At 47.2% G+C, this 19,861-nt stretch overlaps 2 protein-coding genes across 2 annotated transcripts in view; both read left to right on the top strand.

Annotated features, from left to right (window-relative positions):
- Positions 1-19,861, top strand: part of LOC132571225 (zinc finger protein 709-like) — a 1,224,940-nt gene that overhangs the window by 115,302 nt on the left and 1,089,777 nt on the right. The window lies entirely within an intron of this gene.
- LOC132571224 (zinc finger protein 135-like) lies at positions 301-17,718 on the top strand. The gene is made up of 9 exons (XM_060237948.1): positions 301-414; positions 3,155-3,661; positions 6,428-6,497; positions 8,325-8,392; positions 8,595-8,721; positions 9,085-9,213; positions 12,676-12,798; positions 14,625-14,762; positions 15,902-17,718. The coding sequence occupies exons 2-9, from the start codon at positions 3,239-3,241 to the stop codon at positions 17,629-17,631; spliced, it is 2,808 nt and encodes a 935-aa protein (XP_060093931.1). The 5' UTR covers positions 301-414; positions 3,155-3,238; the 3' UTR covers positions 17,632-17,718.

The following is a 19,861-nucleotide window of genomic DNA, read 5'->3' as shown; positions in this document are numbered from 1 at the left end:
CCACTGAGCTGCAGGGGGCACCGCGCCTCTGACCACAGCAGGGCTGAAGTCCAGTCCTGTCCAGTCTAGCGGGGTCCCGCGGGCGCTGCTCGCTCTCGACCGGGAGGGCAGGGAAAGCCTCTCCTTCCTTCCTTCCTTCCTTCCTTCCTTCCTTCCTTCCTTCCTTCCTTCCTTCCTTCCTTCCTTCCTTCCTTCCTTCCTTCCTTCCTTCCTTCCTTCCTTCCTTCCCTTTGCCTGCAGCCCCGCCAGGGTTAAAGCAGCCGAGCCGTTTGCTAGAGAGGCCGAGCAAGGGCGGGCGGGGGAGGAGGTTTTGCATCTGAATTGGGGAAGAGAACAGGAAAGATTTCGGGGGTGCAACACTAGAGAAAAGCCTCGCAGCGGCTGCAGCCGGATCCCGAAAAGCTTCACTCTCGAGTAAGTCATTGGACTCCAGTTGTGGACTAGTCGACGGACCTGCTGCAATCCTGTAGCTTGCGGGGAGGGTTTAATACTTTTAAAACACGGTTTTCTGTTCGTGGTTTCATTTCTGAGCTCTCGCGGTGCCCTTGCAGGGCCTGAAAGGCAGGATCTGCATTTTGCAAAAGGGAATAAAGTCTCAGCCGGGGAGGTCGGAGGTCGGCCTGGGAGGAAGCCTTGTCCCAGGTGCGATCAGGGAAGGAATCCTTCTTGTTGAATGGCTGATCAAATACACCTTTTGGCTTTCTCACAATACCACAACTCGTGGGTATTCCATGAAATTGCTGAGCAGTCGGGTTAGAACCGACAAAAGGAAGTCCTTCTTCACCCAAAGGGTGATTCATATGTGGAATTCACTGCCGCAGGAGGTGGCGGCGGCTACGAGCATAGCCAGCTTCAAGAGGGGATTGGATAAAAATACGGAGCAGAGGTCCATCAGTGGCCATTAGCCACAGTGTATTGTTGGAACTCTGTCAGGGGCAGTGTTGCTCTGTATTCTTGGTGTGGGGGCTGAGGGGGCAAAGTGGAAGGGCTTCTAGCCCCACTTGTGAACCTCCTGATGGCACTTGGGGGGTTTTATTGGCCACTGTGTGACACAGAGTGTTGGACTGAATGGGCTATTGGCCTGATCCAACATGGCTTATCTTATATTTTTATGTGCATTCCACCCCCCCCCCAAGTTTTCTGGGGGGGGGGCATTTACATTATTTTATTTACTTACATTAATTATCACCCGCCATTTGTGTTGCTTCGTTTAAGAACATAAGAGAAGCCTTGTTGGATCAGCCAATGGCCCATCCAGTCCAACGCTCTGTGTCACATAGTGGCCAAAATATATATATATATATATATATATATATATATATATATATGTGTGTGTGTGTGTGTATGTATATATGTACACATACACTCTCTCTCCCTCCCTCTCCCCCCCCCTCTCTCTCACTGTGGCTAATAGCCATTGATGGACCTCTACTCCATATTTTTATCTAACCCCCTCTTGAAGCTGGCTATGCTTGTAGCCACCACCACCTCTTGTGGCAGTGAATTCCACATGTTAATCACCCTTTGGGTGAAGAAGTACTTCCTTTTATCCGTTTTAACCTGACTGCTCAGCAATTTCATCGAATGAAAGCCAGGAGAGGGGATGCCTTCCTGACCCCCTCAGGGAGACCATTGGTGGTGGTGGGGGGGGCATCTGTATAGCTCCCAAGAACAGCTGAACCTTGCTGCTCTGAACTAGCTGGAGTTTCTGAACTGGTTTTGTGGGGAGACCAGTGTACAGGGTATTGAAAGAGTGTTAATCTTTTAAGCATGTTTCCTTTAAAGGGTTTTTTAAAAAAAAACTTTAGTTGTGTTTGTCTGTGTCTGTTATAAACATAAGAGAAGCCATGCTGGATCAAGCCAATGGCCCATCCAGTCCAATGCTGTGACCAAATTAAAGGTTATGTCTCTGCAACCTGGCATTACATCTTATGACACACATGGACCGGCCCATTGACGTCTCATTTATGTCAGATCCGGCCCTCATAACAAATGAGTTTGACACCCTTGCCTTAAAGTATACATGAAGAAGAAGAAGAAGATGATATTGGATTTATATCCCGCCCTCCACTCCGAAGAGTCTCAGAGCGGCTCACAATCTCCTTTACCTTCCTCCCCCACAACAGACACCCTGTGAGGTGGGTGGGGCTGGAGAGGGCTCTCACAGCAGCTGTCCTTTCAAGGACAACTCACCGAGAGCTATGGCTGACCCAAGGCCATTCCAGCAGGTGCAAGTGGAGGAGTGGGGAATCAAACCCGGTTCTCCCAGATAAGAGTCCGCACACTTAACCACTACACCAAACTGGCTCTCCCCAGACATGGGAAGTCTGGGGAGAGGAGGGATAAGCAAGATACAGAAACAGCTGTACAGAAGGGCCTGGCAGGGAATAAGATATGAACTTCATTCTCCAGCAATAATGTTGGGTCCAGTATAACACTGAGACTTTTAACTGAGTCAGCAAGACTTTGCTGAACCCTGATGACAGGGCGGAACAGAATGTCCTTCATGACTTTTGCTTTCCCAACCAGTGCTACTTCTGTCTTTCCAGGGTCCAGTTTCCATTTGTTCACTCTTAGCTGTTTGTCCACAGCAGCCAGGAAGCAGTTGAGGACCTCTGCTCCCCCCAGCAGCCCCTGGGCCCTGCCCTAGAGAGGCCTGAGGCCTCTCTTTCCCTTCCCCTCTGCTGGCTGCCCAGGCAGAGCTCTTGCCCAGCCCTTCCACCCTTTGGAGGAGCCATCTGCAGTGGTTAAGTCCTCCCCAGTCACTTTGTCCTGGGCTCCAGTTCACCTTGAACTGAATCCACTAGACAGACTGGACTCCAGAAGTTGGGGGCCAAGCTTATAACATCCACAAGAAATTTTTAAAATGCCAAATAGAGGAAGACAAAACAACCATCTGTTTAATAGCTTAATATTTAATTAACACAAACACAATGACATTAATCCTGATCCACAAACTACAACATGGGCACTCACTTGATCCACTTAGGTGTCTCTTGACTGGGGTCAGTGGTATAACTCCAATCTCTTTTGGTTTCTTTCTGCTCTTTTTGAAATCATAGAGTCATAGTGTTGGAAGGGACCTCCAGGGTCATCTAATCCAACCCCCTGCACAATGCAGGAAACTCACAAATACCTCCCCCTAAATTCACAGGATCCTTCCATCTCCCTCTTCATTGGCAAGTGAATAAGAGCATCTTAACACAGTCAGAGGCGATCCAAGAGAAGGGGGAAGAAGATGGAAGAGGAAAACCCAGAAGGCCCTGGAACTGGGAAGAGATTGAGGAAAGGTGCCCATCCCATCCAAGCAGGGAGTCGTGTTGAATTTTGGGAAAGATCTATGCCAAAGATCTTGGCTCAGGACACTATGACTGCAGAGGAACACAGCCGATGCTTCCGGCAGTTCTGTTACCATGAGGCTGATGGGCCCCGAGAGGTTTGCAGCCATCTCCATGGATTTTGCAACCACTGGCTGAAGCCGGAGAGACACACTAAGAAGCAGATCCTGGACCTGGTGATCCTGGAGCAGTTCCTCACTGTCCTTCCTCAGGAAATGCAGAGCTGGGTCAGAGGATGCGGGCCGGAGACCAGTTCCCAGGCGGTGGCCCTGGCTGAAGGTTTCCTCCTGAGTCAGGCAGTAGAGAAGAGGCAGGCACAACAGGTGAGTGGGTTTCGTTCACTCAGTTCAAGCAACAATCTTATGCCAAGGCTTCCTGTTGGGTCCTTCTGTGAATGTGCGTGTAACTGCCATCACGTTGCTTTTGACTTATGGCGACACTATGTATTAAGGTCCTCCAAAATGTCCTATTGTTAACAACCTTGCTCAAGTCTTACAAGCTGAGGGCCGCCATGGCTTCCTTGATTGAGTCCATCTGTCCCATTTTTGGTCTTCTTTGCCTGCCCCTTCAGATTTCCCCAGCATTATTGCCTTTTCCATGAACTCTTGTCTTCTCGTAATGTGGTCAAAGTACAATAGTCTCAGTTTAGTCATCATAGCTTCTAGGGAGAGTTGAGGCTTGATTTGATCTATAACCCACCCTTTTGGCGGTCCATAGTATCTGTAAAAACTCTCCTCCAGCATCACATTTCAAAATAATCAACCTTTTCCGTGCCAGCTTTCTTCATCATCCAACTTTCATGCTCAGACATTTGTTGTTTAGTCACACAGTCGAGTGCGACCCTTTGCAACTCCATGGACAAAGTCATGCCAGGCCCTCCTGTCTTCCACCATCCTTCGAAGTCTGCTAAACTTCGTGTTTGTTACATCAGTAACACTGTCCAGTCATCTCATCTTTTGCCGTCCCCTTCTTCTTTTGTCTTCTGTCTTTCCCAGCATCAGGATTTTCTCCAGTGAGTGCTCCCGTCTCATTTGGGGCCCAAACATAGTAATGGGTAAATACTCTGGCATGAATTAACAATCTCGGTCTCCAGAGACACATCCTCACACTGAAGAATCTTTTCTACCTTGTTGGCTGCCTCTCCCAATCTCAGTCTCCATCTGATTTCTTGTTTCGTGGTCTCCATTTTGGAGGACAATGAAGCCGAGGAACAGAAAATCTTGAACAGTTTCAAGTTTTTCATCATTAACCCTAAATTTGTGTAAATCCAAAGTTTTCATTACATTTGTCTTGATGGTGAGCGGTAATCTTGCTTCATCGCTTCCTGCTGTTATCTTCATTACTATTTTGTTTCAAGTTTTCACTATTTCCAGTATTGTGGTGGAAATTGTATAAGAGATGTATAAGAGAGACAGTTTGGTGAAGTGGTTAAGTGCGCAGACTCTTATCTGGGGGAACCGGGTTTGATTCCCCACTCCTTCACTTACAGCTGTTGGAATGGCCTTGGGTCAGCCATAGCTCTCGCAGGAGTTGTCCTTGAAAGGGCAGCTGCTGTGTGAGCCCTCTCAGCCCCACCTACATCATAGGGTGTCTGTTGTGGGGGGAGAAGATATAGGAGATTGTAAGTCACTCCGAGTCTCTAATCTGCAGCCTTCTTCTCCTTCTCCTCCTTCTCTTTCTTCTCCTCCTCCTCCTTCTCCTTCTTCGTCTCAGATAGTTAATGTGCCTTCCCCCAATTTTCACTCTGAGCCTGCCCTGTCGCCCTGAGCCTGCCCCGGCGAGGGAGGGCGGGATATAAATAAAATTTTACATTACGTTTTACAATTTTACACTCCACCTTCATCTAAATTTAATCCAGCTTTCCTTATCATATGTTCTGCAAATGGATTGAAGAGAAAGGCAGATAAAGCACATTACGGTATGTAGTATGAAATCTTCGTAAGTTTGGAAACTTACTATTCCTCCATCTTCTGTCCTAATAGTGGCCTCTTGACCAGAGTATAGATTGCTCATCAAAGCAATCAGATTTTGTGGCACACTCATTCATTTTAAAACCAACCATAGTTTTTCATGATCTACAGTCAAAAGCTTTGCTGTAATCTATGGAACACAAACTGGTTTTTCTCTGAAATTCTCTTGTATGCTCAAAAAACCAACATAAACTTGCCATCTTGAAGTGCTTCTTCCTTTCCTGAATCCAACTTGAACACCTGACATTTCTCATTCCACAGATGGTAACAGTCTTTGTTGTAAGATTGTGAGTATCTCTTTGCTCCCATGAGAAATTAATGCAAAGGTCCTATACCTGCTGCAGTCTTTGATGTCTTCTTTTGTTGGAATTGGAGTGTAAATTGAACATTCCCAGTCTGTGGAATATGGCTTTGTTTTCCATATTTGTTAGCCTATTCTTGAGAGCCACTTTGGTGTAGTGGTTAAGTGTGTGGACTCTAATTTGTGAGAACCGGGTTTGATTCCCCACTCCTCCACTTTCAGCTGCTGGAATGGCCTTGGGTCAGCCCTAGCTCTCACAGGAGTTGTGCTTGAAAGGGCAGCTGCTGTAAGAACTCTCTCAGCCCCACCCACCTCACAGGGTGTCTGTTTGGGGGGTGGGGAGGTAAAGGAGATTGTGATGACTGAGATTCAGAGTCTAGGGCGGGATATAAATCCAATATCATCATAATCTTCTTCTTCATAAGATTTGGAGGGACTCCTTTTCTGTTCCTTGGAATGGTTTTATTGCTATCCCAGCTACTCCTGGTGATTTGTTTATCCCAGTTGCTCTCAGTTCAGCTTTCCCTTCACTCTCAAAAATGTTGACTCCTCTTTAAAAGATTATTCTGGAAAAGAATCTGTCATCCTTTCATCCGTTTGTATAGTTCCTCAGTGCATTGTTCCTATCTTTTCTTGGATATTTCTACCTCTAGATATTTCACTAGGCTGGGAAGAAAACCTGGTTCTGATTCTTGCCCCTGTGGTTGAAGTGGCTCAGATGCTGGATGCAGGGATGAAGAGACTGGGAGGGGGTCAGGATTCATCTTCTCCCCCTGTTCCATTCCTTCTCTTACCTGCCTCCCTTGCTGTTGTTTCAGATGTGGGGACAGCCCATGAAGATGGAAGCCGAGTTCTCTAAGGAAGAAGGAGGTCCTCCATCAGAGAAAGGTCAGAGGGCGCAGGCCCAGGAACATGCCCAAGATACCCTCTCAAGTGGTAAGGGTGTCCCATGCCCAGATGGGATTGGTGTACTTAGTCAAATGGTTGGGCTGAAGGTTCAGGATAGGACAGAATACGTTTGCAGACTCCACAGACTTGAGTTCTGGCACGTTGTGCCAGAGGACATAGTGGTGGCCAGTCCAGTTTAAGGGGGAGTAGACAGAATCCTGGAAGGCAGTTCCGTCCTTATTTACATTACTTAAAATATGCGTCTCTCACCTTCCTTCCCTTGGAGGGTCTCAAAATGGCTCCAAAAAGAACACAGAGAGAAATCTGGAGGCTCCATGTTCTACTGACCTGGGTGGCCGAGGCGAGCCCTGTCATATCAGACCTCAGAAGCCAAGCCAGGCCAGCCCTACTTAGTTCTTGCAGGGGAGACCACCAAAGATGTCCAGGGCTGTTCTGCAGAGGCAGCAAGAGACATCTGAATGTCTCTCACTCTAAGTAACTGCCAGTTCACCGTAAGTCAGCTGTGTCTCACACTGTAATTTGTGATCTCAAGAAGTGAACAGGGACTCACTAAAGCTCACACCCTACCAAAATTTGTTATTCTTTAAGGTTATTCTTTAAGGTTATTCTTTAAGGTGCCACTGGATTCTTAGTCTTTCTTTGATCCCCCACTCCTGAGCATCCCTCAGCTGATGTGACCTTGAGTCACTCAAAAGTTCTCACAGAGCTGTTCCTCTCAAGAGCAGTTTCTGTCAGAGCTCTCTCAGATCCCACTTACTGCACAGGGTGTCTGTTATGAGGATGGGAGGGAAAAGGAGATTGTAAGCCATTCTGATACAGGGTGGGGTATAATTTAAATCAGATTTCCTCCTCCTCTTCTTTCTTCTTCTGTGACTTGGCCACACTTTACAAACATACATGTCCCATGTTCTGGGGCAGCGTCCCTCTGGAACCCCATTGGTAGGGCCAGTGATTTGGTTCTGTTTAAAGGCTTTCTGGGGGCATCTGTCAGGCCACAGACAGAAAGAGCAGTGGACTAGAGATGCCATGGCCTGGCATCCCCATGAGGTTTGAGGACAGAGCACAGATTGGACGTGATGCCATGTCAATGTCTCATCCGGCCAGGCCAGAGGTAGAATTCTAGCAGGTGCTCCTTTGCATATTAGGCCAAACACCCCTGGTGTAGCCAATCCTCCAAGAGCTTACAAGAGCTTTTTTGTAAGCTCTTGGAGGATTGGCTACATCAGTGATGTGTGGCTTAATATGCAAAGGAGCTCCTGTTAGAATTCCATCTCTGAGCCAGACACTTGGATTCAAAGTCTGAGCATCAGCAGAGGCCCTGAAAACCCATTGGCAGTACCCTAAAGTTTCCAGAGCCTTGGCTGATGCAGTCAGATCACATCTGGGTTTGGGGCAGGATGTGATCACAGCATGTCCTGCAACATGATTTCTGGTCCCTACTATTTCTCCTTCCAGTCTGGACTCCAAGACAGTCCAGAGGGCCCAGCAGGCAGGAGAATGGCATGCCCAGGCTTTTGGTCTCATCCAGCAAGAATGCCACAACCTTTTCAGCTCCAGGGTTCACAGGGCATATTTCAAGTCTCATAGCAGTGATGTCAGCATTTATAACCCCCCAAAGTTCAACGATACCTGGTTCTTCCCTTCTAAGTCTCTCACACCTGACTAAAAATCATTACAAATTTTCTGGCATGTAAAGAAGACAAGGCTTGACAACCCTGGGAACATGGATGCATGAAGCAGAACTGAAAGAAGCAAACAAAACAGGACCTGGAGGTTGACGTTCATCCAATTTTGTCTCCTTTGCAGGAAGTGAAGAGACGTTGAGCCATCATAATTGCAGAGGAGTGGAAACGGCTGCTCCATCTCTGGTCCAGGTAGGGGGGGGAGGAGATGGGGGGATAGTCATGTCTTCCCTCCTTTCTCAAGGAAGCTGCTGACTGAGGAGAAGAAGGCTCGAACCCAGCTCCTTTTACACATCCCAAACACAGCATTCTGTGCTCTCCCAGAATGCCCCCATGGAGATTGTATTCTCTGCCTGGAAGGACCTCTGAGGAGGGAATCTGCTTTGTCTTTCAGTGTCCCTTTTCCTTTGAGGAGGTGACCGTGTATTTCACCCCGGCCGAGTGGGCCCTGCTGGATCCAGGCCAAAGAGCTCTTTACAGGGAAATCATACTGGAGAACTATGGGAACATGGCTTTTCTGGGTAAGGATCTTTCATAGGTTCCAAGGGTTCAGATTGTTGCCATTGGGATGATGTATGAATATTGATGGGGGGGGGGCAACTGGGGGCCTCAAAAAGTTTGGGTGGCAGTCAATGTTCCCTCTAAGCTGCAGAGTCTTGTGAGCAAGAATTCTACTTTGTGAGCTACTGGCATTAAAGTTGCGAGCTGCTGCATAAATTAGTTTGCTCTGGGGTCATCCTCCCTGAGCTAAGATAAAAAGGTGTGAGCTGGAGGCTAAACATCTGTGAGCTGGCTCACACTAACTCAGCTTAGAGGGAACACTGGTGGCAGTGAAAGTGATGTTCAGTGATGTTCTCTCTCCTTCTCCACCCCCACCCCTCCAGGCAAAGAAGCTGGGGATATCAGAAAGAGTATAGCGGAGACAGACAAAGGCCTCACGTCTGAAGAATGGCTGCAGAATTCCTCCAGAAGGTCTCAAGAGACTGTCTCCTTCCCAAATGAACTGGCTGCAGGTGAGTCTCCTTTACAGTGATGTCAAGGGAACAGGCAAGGAATAGCCATGGGACCTTTCCTCTTCCCTTCTCAGCAGCTCTTGGTTTGGTAGAATTATCATGCCCACTGGGTAAGGAGGGTGGGAAGCCTTCTGAGTGAGGGAACCAGTTGGTGTAATGGTTAAGTGTTCGGACTCTTATCTGGGAGAACCGGGTTTGATTCCCCGCTCCTCCACTTCTACCTGCTGGAATGGCCTTGGGTCAGCCATAGCTCTGGCAGAGGTTGTCCTTGAAAGGGCAGCTGCTGGGAGAGTCCTCTCAGCCCCACCCACCTCACAGGGTGTCTGTTGTGGGAGAGAAAGATAAAGGAGATTGTAAGCTGCTGTGAGATTCGGAGTGGATGGTGGGATATAAATCCAATATCTTCTTCTTCATCTTCTTATCTGGGAGAACCGGGTTTGATTCCCCACTCCTCCACTTGCACCTGCTGGAATGATTTTGGGTTAGCCACAGCTATCACAGAGGTTGTCCTTGAAAGGGCAGCTGCTCTAAGAGCCCTCTCGGAAGCTCCTTCTTTGGCTGAGCTCGGCTCTTCAGTGGCGGCACTAATCTTGAATACTAGCTATTCCAGGGAAAGAGCGGGGTTCCCCAAGAACAGTCTTGCTGGACGAGGCCAAAGGCACATCAAAGTCAGGGCGTTTTTTGTACCAGGAATTCCATTCCAAATTAGGCTACACACCCTAGATGTGGCCAATCCTCCCAAGAGCTTACAGGACTCTTCGTACAGAGCCTACTATAAGCTCCAGGAGGATTGGCTACATCGGGGTGTGTGTGGCTTAATATGCAAAGGAGCTCCTGCTACAAAAACCCTGATCAAACTGTTCCTACAACATTTCTCTGGATACCTTCAGGTGTTTTGATTAGTTGGAGATGAACTTGAGCGCTTTCTTTGGAGCTGTTCTACCTTGCAGGGGTGGCCTGCAGCGGGGGTAGTCCCACCAGCTCACAATCCAACCCGAGGACAAGTGGCTTAAGCCAAATCACACAGCACCCTCTGCTGCAGTTAAGGGAACCCAGAGAGCCAGTTTGGTGTAGTGGTTAAGTGTGCTGACTCTTATCTGGGAGAACTGGGTGTGATTCCCCACTCCTACACTTGCAGCTGCTGGAATGGCCTTGGGTCAGCCATAGCTATCTCAGGAGTTGTCCTTGAAAGGGCAGCTGCTGTGAGAGTCCTCTCAGCCCCACTCACTTCACAGGGTGTCTGTTGTGGGGGGAGAAGATATAGGAGATGGTAAGCTGCTCTGAGTCTCTTACTCAGAGAGAAGGGCAGGGTATAAATCTGCAGCTGTTGTCTTCTTCTTCCCAACAAGGGGATGGAATCATTTGTTATTGAAGAGATTCCCACTGTAGCTGTCAGCCCAGTAAAGACAGAGTCACGTTCTCTGTTGATCTATGGTTTGTTTGAGCCACAACAGATGGAGAAAGCACCATAGCCACCATCTGTCCCCTGAAGAGGCAACCCACGAGCTCCTTTCTGAACGCCACGCTCCTTCCACACACCCCCTTGGGGCAGGAAAGTGTCTGCCACAGATAAGCGAGCTATAAGAGAGCCAGTTTGGTGTAGTGGTTAAATGTATGGACTCTTATTTAGGAGAACCGGGTTTGATTCCCTGCTCCTCCACTTGCACCTGTTGGAATGGCCTTGGGTCATCCATAGGTCTCGTAGGAGTTGTCCTTGAAAGGGCAGGTGCTGTGAGAGTCCTCTCAGCCCCTCCCACCTCACAGGGTGTCTGTTGTGGGGGAGGAAGGTAAGGGAGATTGTGAGCTGCTCTGAGACTCTGAAATTCAGAGTGGAGGACGGGATATAAATCCAATATCATCTTCTTCTTTGATAGCTGTCCAGTCAGTTTCCCAAGGACTGCTGGCACCATCTCCCCTTGTCTGCAGGGAAGAGCGTTGACAGCAATGAAAACCCTGTGCTGCTCTAAGGGTCTGCTGAACTAACTTCCCCACACTTACATTATATCACCCTGGTCATGCTGGACACATGCATCTCTCCATGCTCACTGCGCGTTCACTGCGTGTTGCAAGTGTTTTGAGAGGATGGGAACAGGACAGACTCTTCTGGGGTCTTATCTGGACTTTTTGATACTGCAAGTTCCTCTGGGATGGGCTTTGAGAGGGCCTAATGTAACAAACTTGAGGCCCAATAAGCCAGTCTTCTGGCTATCTGTCGCTGACAATAAATAATGCTTAGTTCCAGAGAGACAGGCTGCCTGTGTGCTTCTAGGAAAGGCAGAAAGGCTTAGTTGATTCTGTCTTGGCTGTGCTTTAGACAGTAGGCAGACCCAGCTAAAGTGCAAAGAACGGCTCAGAAACAGCAAGAAAATGACTCTGACCTTGAGAAAGGTGGCCCTTCTCTTGGTTTTCTCCTTGTTTGTTATCTGCCTCCCTAAGATATGGCGCCCTTTCCAAAAACTGTGGGGTTCCCTTTTTAACTGGGAGGGGGTCCATCTGATGAGCTCCTGGCTTCTCTCCCCTACACCCTTCCATGAAAAACATGTATTGGGGGAGGCTGAAAACCAGCTCCTATTGGCTCTGTTCACAACTGCAAGGAAACTCTCTGTGCGGTTGAAGGACTGGATATTTTGATAACTTCTTGCATTTAACCATCAAATGCAGAGGATCGGAAGAGCCGTATGACATGTCAAATGGGAACAGTGGGTGAACGGTTCTTTCCCACTTTTCGCCTTAAAGCAGGGGTGTGAAACGTGCAGCCCAAGGGCCAAATCAGGCCCCTGGACGGCTCCGCTCAAGCCTATGAGCAAATCTGCTTCCTTTCCCCTATTTCTTGCTTCCTTCAGTTATCAGAGACTGTTAAATAAAATTTTGCAAGAGTGCTTATCTTTTAAGTATGTTTCATTTAAAAGTGTTTTAAAAAAATCTTTAATTGTGTTTGTCTGTAGCTCCAACTGGGCAGCCGTGTTGGTGTAAAGCAATAGAACACAGCAGTAGATAAGTTGCACCTTTAAGACCAACTAAGTTTTCTTCAGAATGTAAGCTTTCTGTGTCCTTTATAAACATAAGAACATAAGAGAAGCCATGTTGGATCAGGCCAATGGCCCATCCAGTCCAACACTCTGTGTCACACAGTAGCCAAATTGAAGTTTATGTCTCTGCAACCTGGCATTACATTTTATGACATACATGACCCAGCCCAATGATGTCTCATTTATGTCAGATCTGGCCCTCATAACAAATGAGTTTGACACCCTTGCCTTAAAGTATACATGGGGAGTCTGGGGAGAGGAAGGACAGGCAGGATACAGAAACAGCTGTACAGAAGGGCCTGGCAGGGGATAAGACTTGAACGGATTCTCAGTTTGGGAGGAAAGAAGATCTCATAAAAGAAATGCACCTCCATTCCTGAGCAGTGCCTGACTGTTGCCTTGGCTGACTGAAGCTCTTCCTTTATTCCAGCAGCAGGTGTAGAGGAGACAGCTGAGGAATTCCAGGAGTTCTCTTTGGGAAAAGCCAAGAATGAAGATGCTGAAGGACACTTCAGAGATGGAGATGAACCACAGAGGCAGGAAGGAAGCCATGCTGGTAAGAAGAGGGACAAGCTCATTCCTTGCCAATGAGGAGTATCTTCTTAGCTTCTTGTATTTAATCTTCAAGAGCAGACAAAAAGAGCTGTACAGCAAGTCTAATGGGATCATAGAATCACAGAGTTGGATGGGGCCATCCAGGTGATCTTGTCCAACCCCCTGAGTGCAGGATCAGCCTAGACCAGGGGTGTCAGACATGTGGCCTGGGTGCTGAATCAGACCTCCAAGCATCTGTCAAGCATCTCCAAGACTGTCATCTGCTTCCTTCTCCCCCTCTTTTGCTTCTTTCTGCATCACGGCTTGCTTTGCCAAGCTTGCTCAATCATACAGGAGCTACAGAGCAAAGCCTCTATTTTCTCCATTGGCTGAGGCTCCTCCCTTGGGAAGTAAGTGGGGAGGAATAGCTTGCTTTGCCAGGCTCTCTTAATTGCACAGCAGAGTTACTGAGCCAAGCCTCGTTCCCTTCTATTGGCTAAGGCTGCTCCCCCTCTTGGTCCCTGGGGAAGGAAAGAAAGAGCCAGAGCTTCCTTTGCCCAGTGTTGAAGCTTTTAAATTCTTGTATTTTAATTGGTCTGTGACTGTAAATAAACTGTCTGTCTGTCCACTGGATGAGGTTCCTCCCTTGGAGAGGAAGGAGGGGATGGACAGCTTGCTTCAAAGGGAGCTCTGGCTCGTTCCTTCCTTCCCCAGGATGGGGAGGAGGATCTGCCAATCGAAGGAAGAGAGGCTTGGCTCAGTAGCTCTGCTGTGCAACTGAGGGAGTCTGGATTACATGAGAGAGATAAAGAAAGCACCTTTAAGACCAACAAGAACTAATGTTTTAAGAATGTTTAAAGTTTTTTAAAAAATCTTTAGTTTTTTTCTGTGTCCTTTATAAAGTTTATCTCTGTTACCTGGCATTACATTTTATGACACACATGGCCCGGCCCGGCAAGGTCTCATTTATATCCAATCTGGCTGTCATAACAAATGAGTTCAACACCCCTGGCCTAGTGTTTGTCCAGCTGCTGCTTAAAGACTGCTCGTGTGGGAGAGCTCACCACCTCCCTAGGGAGTTGATTCCATGATTGAACAACTCTTACTGTAAAAAAGGGTTTCTTAATATCTAGCTGGTACCTTCCCACCTTTAGTTTAAACCCATTATTGCGAGTCCTCTCCTCTGCTGCCAACAGGAACAGCTCCCTGCCCTCCTCTAAGGGACAGCCCTTCAAAGACTTCAAAAGAGCAATCATGTCCCCCCACCTTTCAACTGCCTCTTCTCCACTGAACATCCCCAAGTCCCTCAGACTTTCCTCACAAGGCCTGGTCTCCAGGGAAACGAGAGGGAATGATTCCTTGCCATTTCCCCCCTTCAAATACATATGGGCAGGAGTGGAATTCTAGCAGGAATTCTAATATTCTTTGCATATTAGGCCACACATCCCAGATGTAGCTAATCCACCAAGAGCTTACAAGGTTCTTTTTTGTAAGCTCTTGGAGGTTTGGCTACATCAGGGGTGAGTGGCCTAATATGCAAAGGTGCTCCTGCTAGAATTCCAGCCCTGCATGTGGGTTGTCTGGGGAGAGGAAGGAGAGGCAGAAGATAAGAACAGCTCTACAGAAGGGCCTGGCAGGGGATAAGACTTGACTAGCTTCTCAGTTTGGGAAGAAGATATCATAAAAGAAAGAAGATATCATAAAAGAAAGAAGATATCATAAAAGAAAGAAGATATCATAAAAGAAAGAAGATATCATAAAAGAAATGCACCCCCATTCCTGATCAGTGCCTGACTGTTGGCTTGGCTTCTTTCCTGGGTGCTGATTGAACATCTTTCTTTATTACAGAAGCAGATATCAAGGGGATAGCTGGGGAATTCCAGGGGTTCTCTTGGGGAAAAATCAAGAATGAAGTTGCTGATGGAAACTTGGGAGGCGGAGATGGACCACAGCAGCATGAAGGAAACCACACAGAGAAAAGGAGGGGTAAGTCCATTTCTTGTCAAGGAGGGGGTTTCTGTGAAATCTCAGTCCCAAGGCAATGGTCAATCAGAAGGAGAAGGAACAAAGTTTATTAGATTTATATCCCGCGCTCCCCACTGAAGCAGGCTGAAGGCGGCTCACAACCCATAAAATCACAATACACATAAATTAACACACAATTACATCATAATTAAAATTACAAGTAAACATTAAAACAGTCAGGTGGTAATATCATTTGATGTTATTTCATTTCCTATGGCGTACAGTATTTATTAATCAGTTGAAGGCCAGCTGGAATAGAGTCCTCTTACAGGCCTTGCGGAACTGGGCAAGGTTCCGCAAGGCCTTCACTTCCTCCGACAGCTGGTTCCACCAATAGGGGGCAGCAATCGAGAAGGCCCTCTCTCTGGTAGATGGCCTCTATATGAACTTGGCAAAGACTTTCAGTCAGCGAATGAACACCATTTTGCAGACACAAATTCCCTTAGGAGAAAAAAGTCTAATTGCTTGGCGTGTGGAAACAGCTTCCATCACAAAAAAGCCTTTCCTTCACATCAAAGAAATCACACAGGTGGGGAGACATATAAACGGTCAGAGTCCAAACCGAGCATATCTCATGCAGGAGTCTTAATGTACTTTTAAAGCGTATATTATTGTACACTTTAGTATACAGCAGGAAAAGGTGTACAGCAGCAAAGGGTGATTAACATGTGGAATTCACTGCCACAGGAGGTGGTGGCGGCCATAAGTACAGCCACCTTCAAGAGGGGTTTAGATAAAAATATGGAGCACAGGTCCATCAGTGGCTATTAGCCACAGTGTGTGTGTATATATAAAAAATTTTTTGCCACTGTGTGACACAGAGTGTTGGACTGGATGGGCCGTTGGCCTGATCCAACATGGCTTCTCTTATGTTCTTAAGAAGCCACTGAAATATTTGGAGTACAGATGGAAATCTAGGTGCAGATCAGACTTCCTTTCATGACACAGAGTGTTGGACTGGATGGGCCGTTGGCCTGATCCAACATGGCTTCTCTTATGTTCTTAAGAAGCCACTGAAATATTTGGAGTACAGATGGAAATCTAGGTGCAGATCAGACTTCCTTTCATGGGCTCTAATAGGATCTCTTTCTTTATTCTAGTAGGGGACGATCAAAGGAACAAGGAGGATGGGAAACTGTGTCCTCTGTCACCTGGAGAAGTTGAGAATGAAGACTTGAGAGGCAATTTAAAAAAACAAGGTGGACCGAAGAAGCACAAAATAAGCCACATAGTCATGAAGAGGAGTCAACCCATTCCTTCCCAAGGGGGGGATTTCCAAGAAGCAATTAATGTGGTGAAGGAAATATACAAGTGCTTGGGTTGTGGAATGCACTTTTCAGATCAATCCCAGTTTAATGCCCACTTACGGGTGCATAGTAGAGAGGAGACCCATCAAGGCCTGGAGCGTGGAAAGACCATGATTCACGGAGGAGAGCTCCTTAGACTTCTAAGAACACAAACAGGAGAGAAAATGTATAGCTGCTCAGACTGTGGGAAGAGCTACTCAGAGAAACCAGACCTTGTCCAACACCAAAGGTTTCACTCAGGAGAGAAACTCTTTATTTCCTCAGAGACCGGAATGGCATTTTCTGAAGGAGGAAAAAGTAATATACATTTTCCAAAGCGCAGTATAATGAAGGCATGTAAATGCATCCAATGCAAAAAGTACTTTAGATACAGATCACAGCTCCATTTGCACCAAAAAATCCACACAGAGGAGAAGCCATTTGAACGCTTTGACTGTGGGAAGACGTTCAGTCAGAGTGGCATTCTTCACAATCACCAAAGAACCCACAAAGGGGAGAAGCCATTTGAATGCTCAGAGTGTGGGAAGAGATTCAGTCAGAGTGGCACTCTTCAAACTCATATGAGAATCCACACAGGGGAGAAGCCATTTGAGTGCTCACAGTGTGGGAAGAGATTCAATCAGAGCGGTACTCTTCAAAACCATCTAAGAACCCACACAGGTGAGAAGCCGTTTGAATGCTCAGAGTGTGGGAAGAGATTCAGTTGCAGTAGCTATCTTAAGGAACATCTAAGAATCCACTCAGGGGAGAAACGTTTTCAGTGTTCAGAGTGTGGGAAGACATTCAGTCGTAGTTGCACTCTTCAAGATCATTTAAGAACCCACACAGGGGAGAAGAATTTTGAATGCTCAGAGTGTGGGAAGAGATTCAGTCATAGTAACACTCTTCAAAGACATCTAAGAACCCACACAGGGGAGAAGCCTTTTGAATGTTCAGAGTGTGGAAATAGATTCAGTTGCAGTAGCCATCTTCAAGGACATCTCAGAACTCACACAGGGGAGAAGCCTTTTGAATGCTATGACTGTGGGAAGAGATTCAGGCAGATTGGTCATCTTCAACTGCATCGAAGAACCCACACAGGGGAGAGACCTTTTGAATGCTCCGACTGTGGGAAGAGATTCAGTCACAGTAGCCATCTTCAAGGACATCTCAGAACCCACACAGGGGAGAAGCCTTTTGAATGCTACGACTGTGGGAAGAGATTCAGTCAGATTGGCCATCTTCATGTCCATCAAAGAATCCACACAGGGGAGAAGCCATTTGAATGCTCAGAGTGTGGGAAGAGATTCAGTCGTAGTTGCACTCTTCAAGATCATCTAAGAATCCACACAGGGGAGAAGAATTTTGAATGCTTAGAGTGTGGGAAGAGATTCATTCGTAGTTGCACTCTTCAAGATCATCTAAGAACCCACACAGGGGAGAAGCCATTTGGATGCTTAGAGTGCAGGAAGAGATTCAGTCACAATAGGACTCTTCAGAACCATTTAAGAACGCACACAGGAGTGCTGCCTCCTCAGACATGATTGTGAAAGAAATGGTTTTATTACAGCTCCATCAAAACAAACGTTACATCAGCCTGAGGTGCTAGTGAAATAAAATCCGGAAAAGAAGTGCTCTGCTTGGAGTGTAATCAGCCCAGTTAAGGCTAAAACCTCAGAACACAGACTATGGCAAATCGCAAGGGCTAATACATTACCCCCCTTTCCCCCAGCTGACATAGTCCTGCAGGTACCTTGATCAAACTCTGTAAAATTGTGGGCAGCACTGGAGGTGGTGTAACCTCTTCTGTAACATCTGGTGTTTCTTTTAGCCATCAAGTCATGCTCCACATCAACATTTAATTTAATTTTTCAATTTATACCCCGCCCTAGCCCACGAGTGGGCTCAGGTCGGCTTACAACATTAAAACAGCATTAAAACAAATCACTTCAAAAACATCATCACCACAAAAATGTCGATCGAATTCCAGAGCAGTAATCAGTACAACAACCACACAACATGGTGTAGGTTGGAAGCTTTCAACACAGCTTAAGCACCTTGGTGGTAGGGTGCTGAGGGAACGATGGCTTCATAGGTCGCCCGCTGGATCAAGTAAAAGCCTGGTGGAAGAGCTCCGTCTTACAGGCCCTGCAGAACTTGGGTAGGTCCTGCAGGGCCCGGATCTCCACCAGAAGCTCATTCCACCAGGTAGGGGCCTGGACCAAAAAGACTCTGGCCCTTGTTGAAGCCAGACAGGCGTCCTTCGACCCACGGATCACAAGAAGATGTTGTGTAGTTTACTGCAGTGCCTGGGGAGGTTCATATGGGGAGAGGCGGTCCTGAAGATACTCAGGCCCCAGGCCGTAAAGGGCCTTAAAGGTAAGGACCAATACCTTGAAATGAATCCGGTACTCGATGGGAGGCCAGTGCAGTTCGTGCAGCAATGGATGCATCTGAGTCCCAGTCCCTGTACTGGTTCCTGCTCAGAAGTTGACTAACTCATTTCTGATTCTGGGACATCATTAACTTCTGCATAAGTACATAAGAGAAGCCATGTTGGATCAGGCCAATGGCCCATCCAGTCCAACACTCTGTGTCACAGAGGAACATAAGAGAAGCCATGTTGGATCGGGCCAATGGCCCATCCATTCCAACCCTCTGTGTCACACAGTGGCCAAAAAAACCAAGTGCCATCAAGAGGTCCACAAGTGGGCTAGAAGCCCTTCCACTGTGCCTTCCCCCCAAGCACCAAGAATACAGAGCATTGCTTGCCCCAGACAGAGAGTTCCAACAATATGCTGTGGCTAATAGCCACTGATGGACCTCTGCTCCATATGCTTATCCATTTCTCTCTTGAAGCTGTCTATGCTTTTAGCCGCCGCCACCTCCTGTGGCAGTGAATTCCACATGTTAACCACCCTTTGGGTGAAGAAGTACTTTCTTTTATCCGTTCTAACCTAACTGCTCAGCAGTTTCATTGAATGCCCACGAGTTCTTGTATTGTGAGAAAGGGAGAAAAGGACTTCTTTCTCTACCTTCTCTATCCCGTGCATAATCTTGTAAACCTTTATCATGTCACCCCGCAGTCGACATTTCTCCAAGCTAAAGAGCCCCAAGCGTTTTAACCTTTCTTCATAGGGAAAGTGGTCCAACCCTTTAATCATTCTAGTTGCACTTTTCTGCACTTTTTCCAATGCTGTGCTATCTTTTTTGAGTCACTCTCACTAAGCAGAGGTCACTGATGAATCATGCACCACCACCCGTCATTTGATCTGCAAGTCGTCCAACACAAGGCCATCTGATGTCTCTGTCCGATGAGATAGTGGGCCATTAGCTTGTGTCACTGTAGCAGGAATCCATGCTACCCAGGCCAGAACCATAATTCCTAACATAAACAGGGTCCTCTGGAACAAACATACAGACAGACCTTTGCATCCCAGCCCCATCCTTTGGTTAATCCTCAGATCAGGATGCATCTGATCTAGAAGAGTTGTTAGATGTCTGTTCATTAACAGCTCAGCAGGGGTGGCCAAACTGGTGGCATTTAAAGTTGCTTTCTCTCTCCCTTGTCTTGAAGCTCTCAAACATCTGACGTCTATTCTACGTGGCTCTTACGTTAAGCAAGTTTGGACACCCCTGCTCTACCTGGTATACCATCAGAGCTGTAGCCAGGATTTCATGTCTGGTGGGGCCCACAGCAGGGTTTGTTGTTTGGGGAGGGGGGCAAGGGGTCTCCTGGTTTGGCAGCCCTGGGCTCTCAGCACTGTAAGCTGC

Source organism: Heteronotia binoei, chromosome 5 (assembly GCF_032191835.1).
Source record: "Heteronotia binoei isolate CCM8104 ecotype False Entrance Well chromosome 5, APGP_CSIRO_Hbin_v1, whole genome shotgun sequence".
Classification (NCBI taxonomy): domain Eukaryota; kingdom Metazoa; phylum Chordata; class Lepidosauria; order Squamata; family Gekkonidae; genus Heteronotia; species Heteronotia binoei.
This window is presented reverse-complemented; position numbering and strand designations above follow the sequence as displayed.

Coding starts and splice junctions, on each gene's coding strand:
- LOC132571224 (XM_060237948.1), top strand. CDS start 3,239: ATGGAAGAGGAAAACCCAGAAGGCCCTGGAACTGGGAAGAGATTGAGG. Junction 6,498..8,324: donor AGGTCCTCCATCAGAGAAAG/GTCAGAGGGCGC, acceptor TCTCCTTTGCAG/GAAGTGAAGAGACGTTGAGC. Junction 12,799..14,624: donor GCAGGAAGGAAGCCATGCTG/GTAAGAAGAGGG, acceptor TCTTTATTACAG/AAGCAGATATCAAGGGGATA.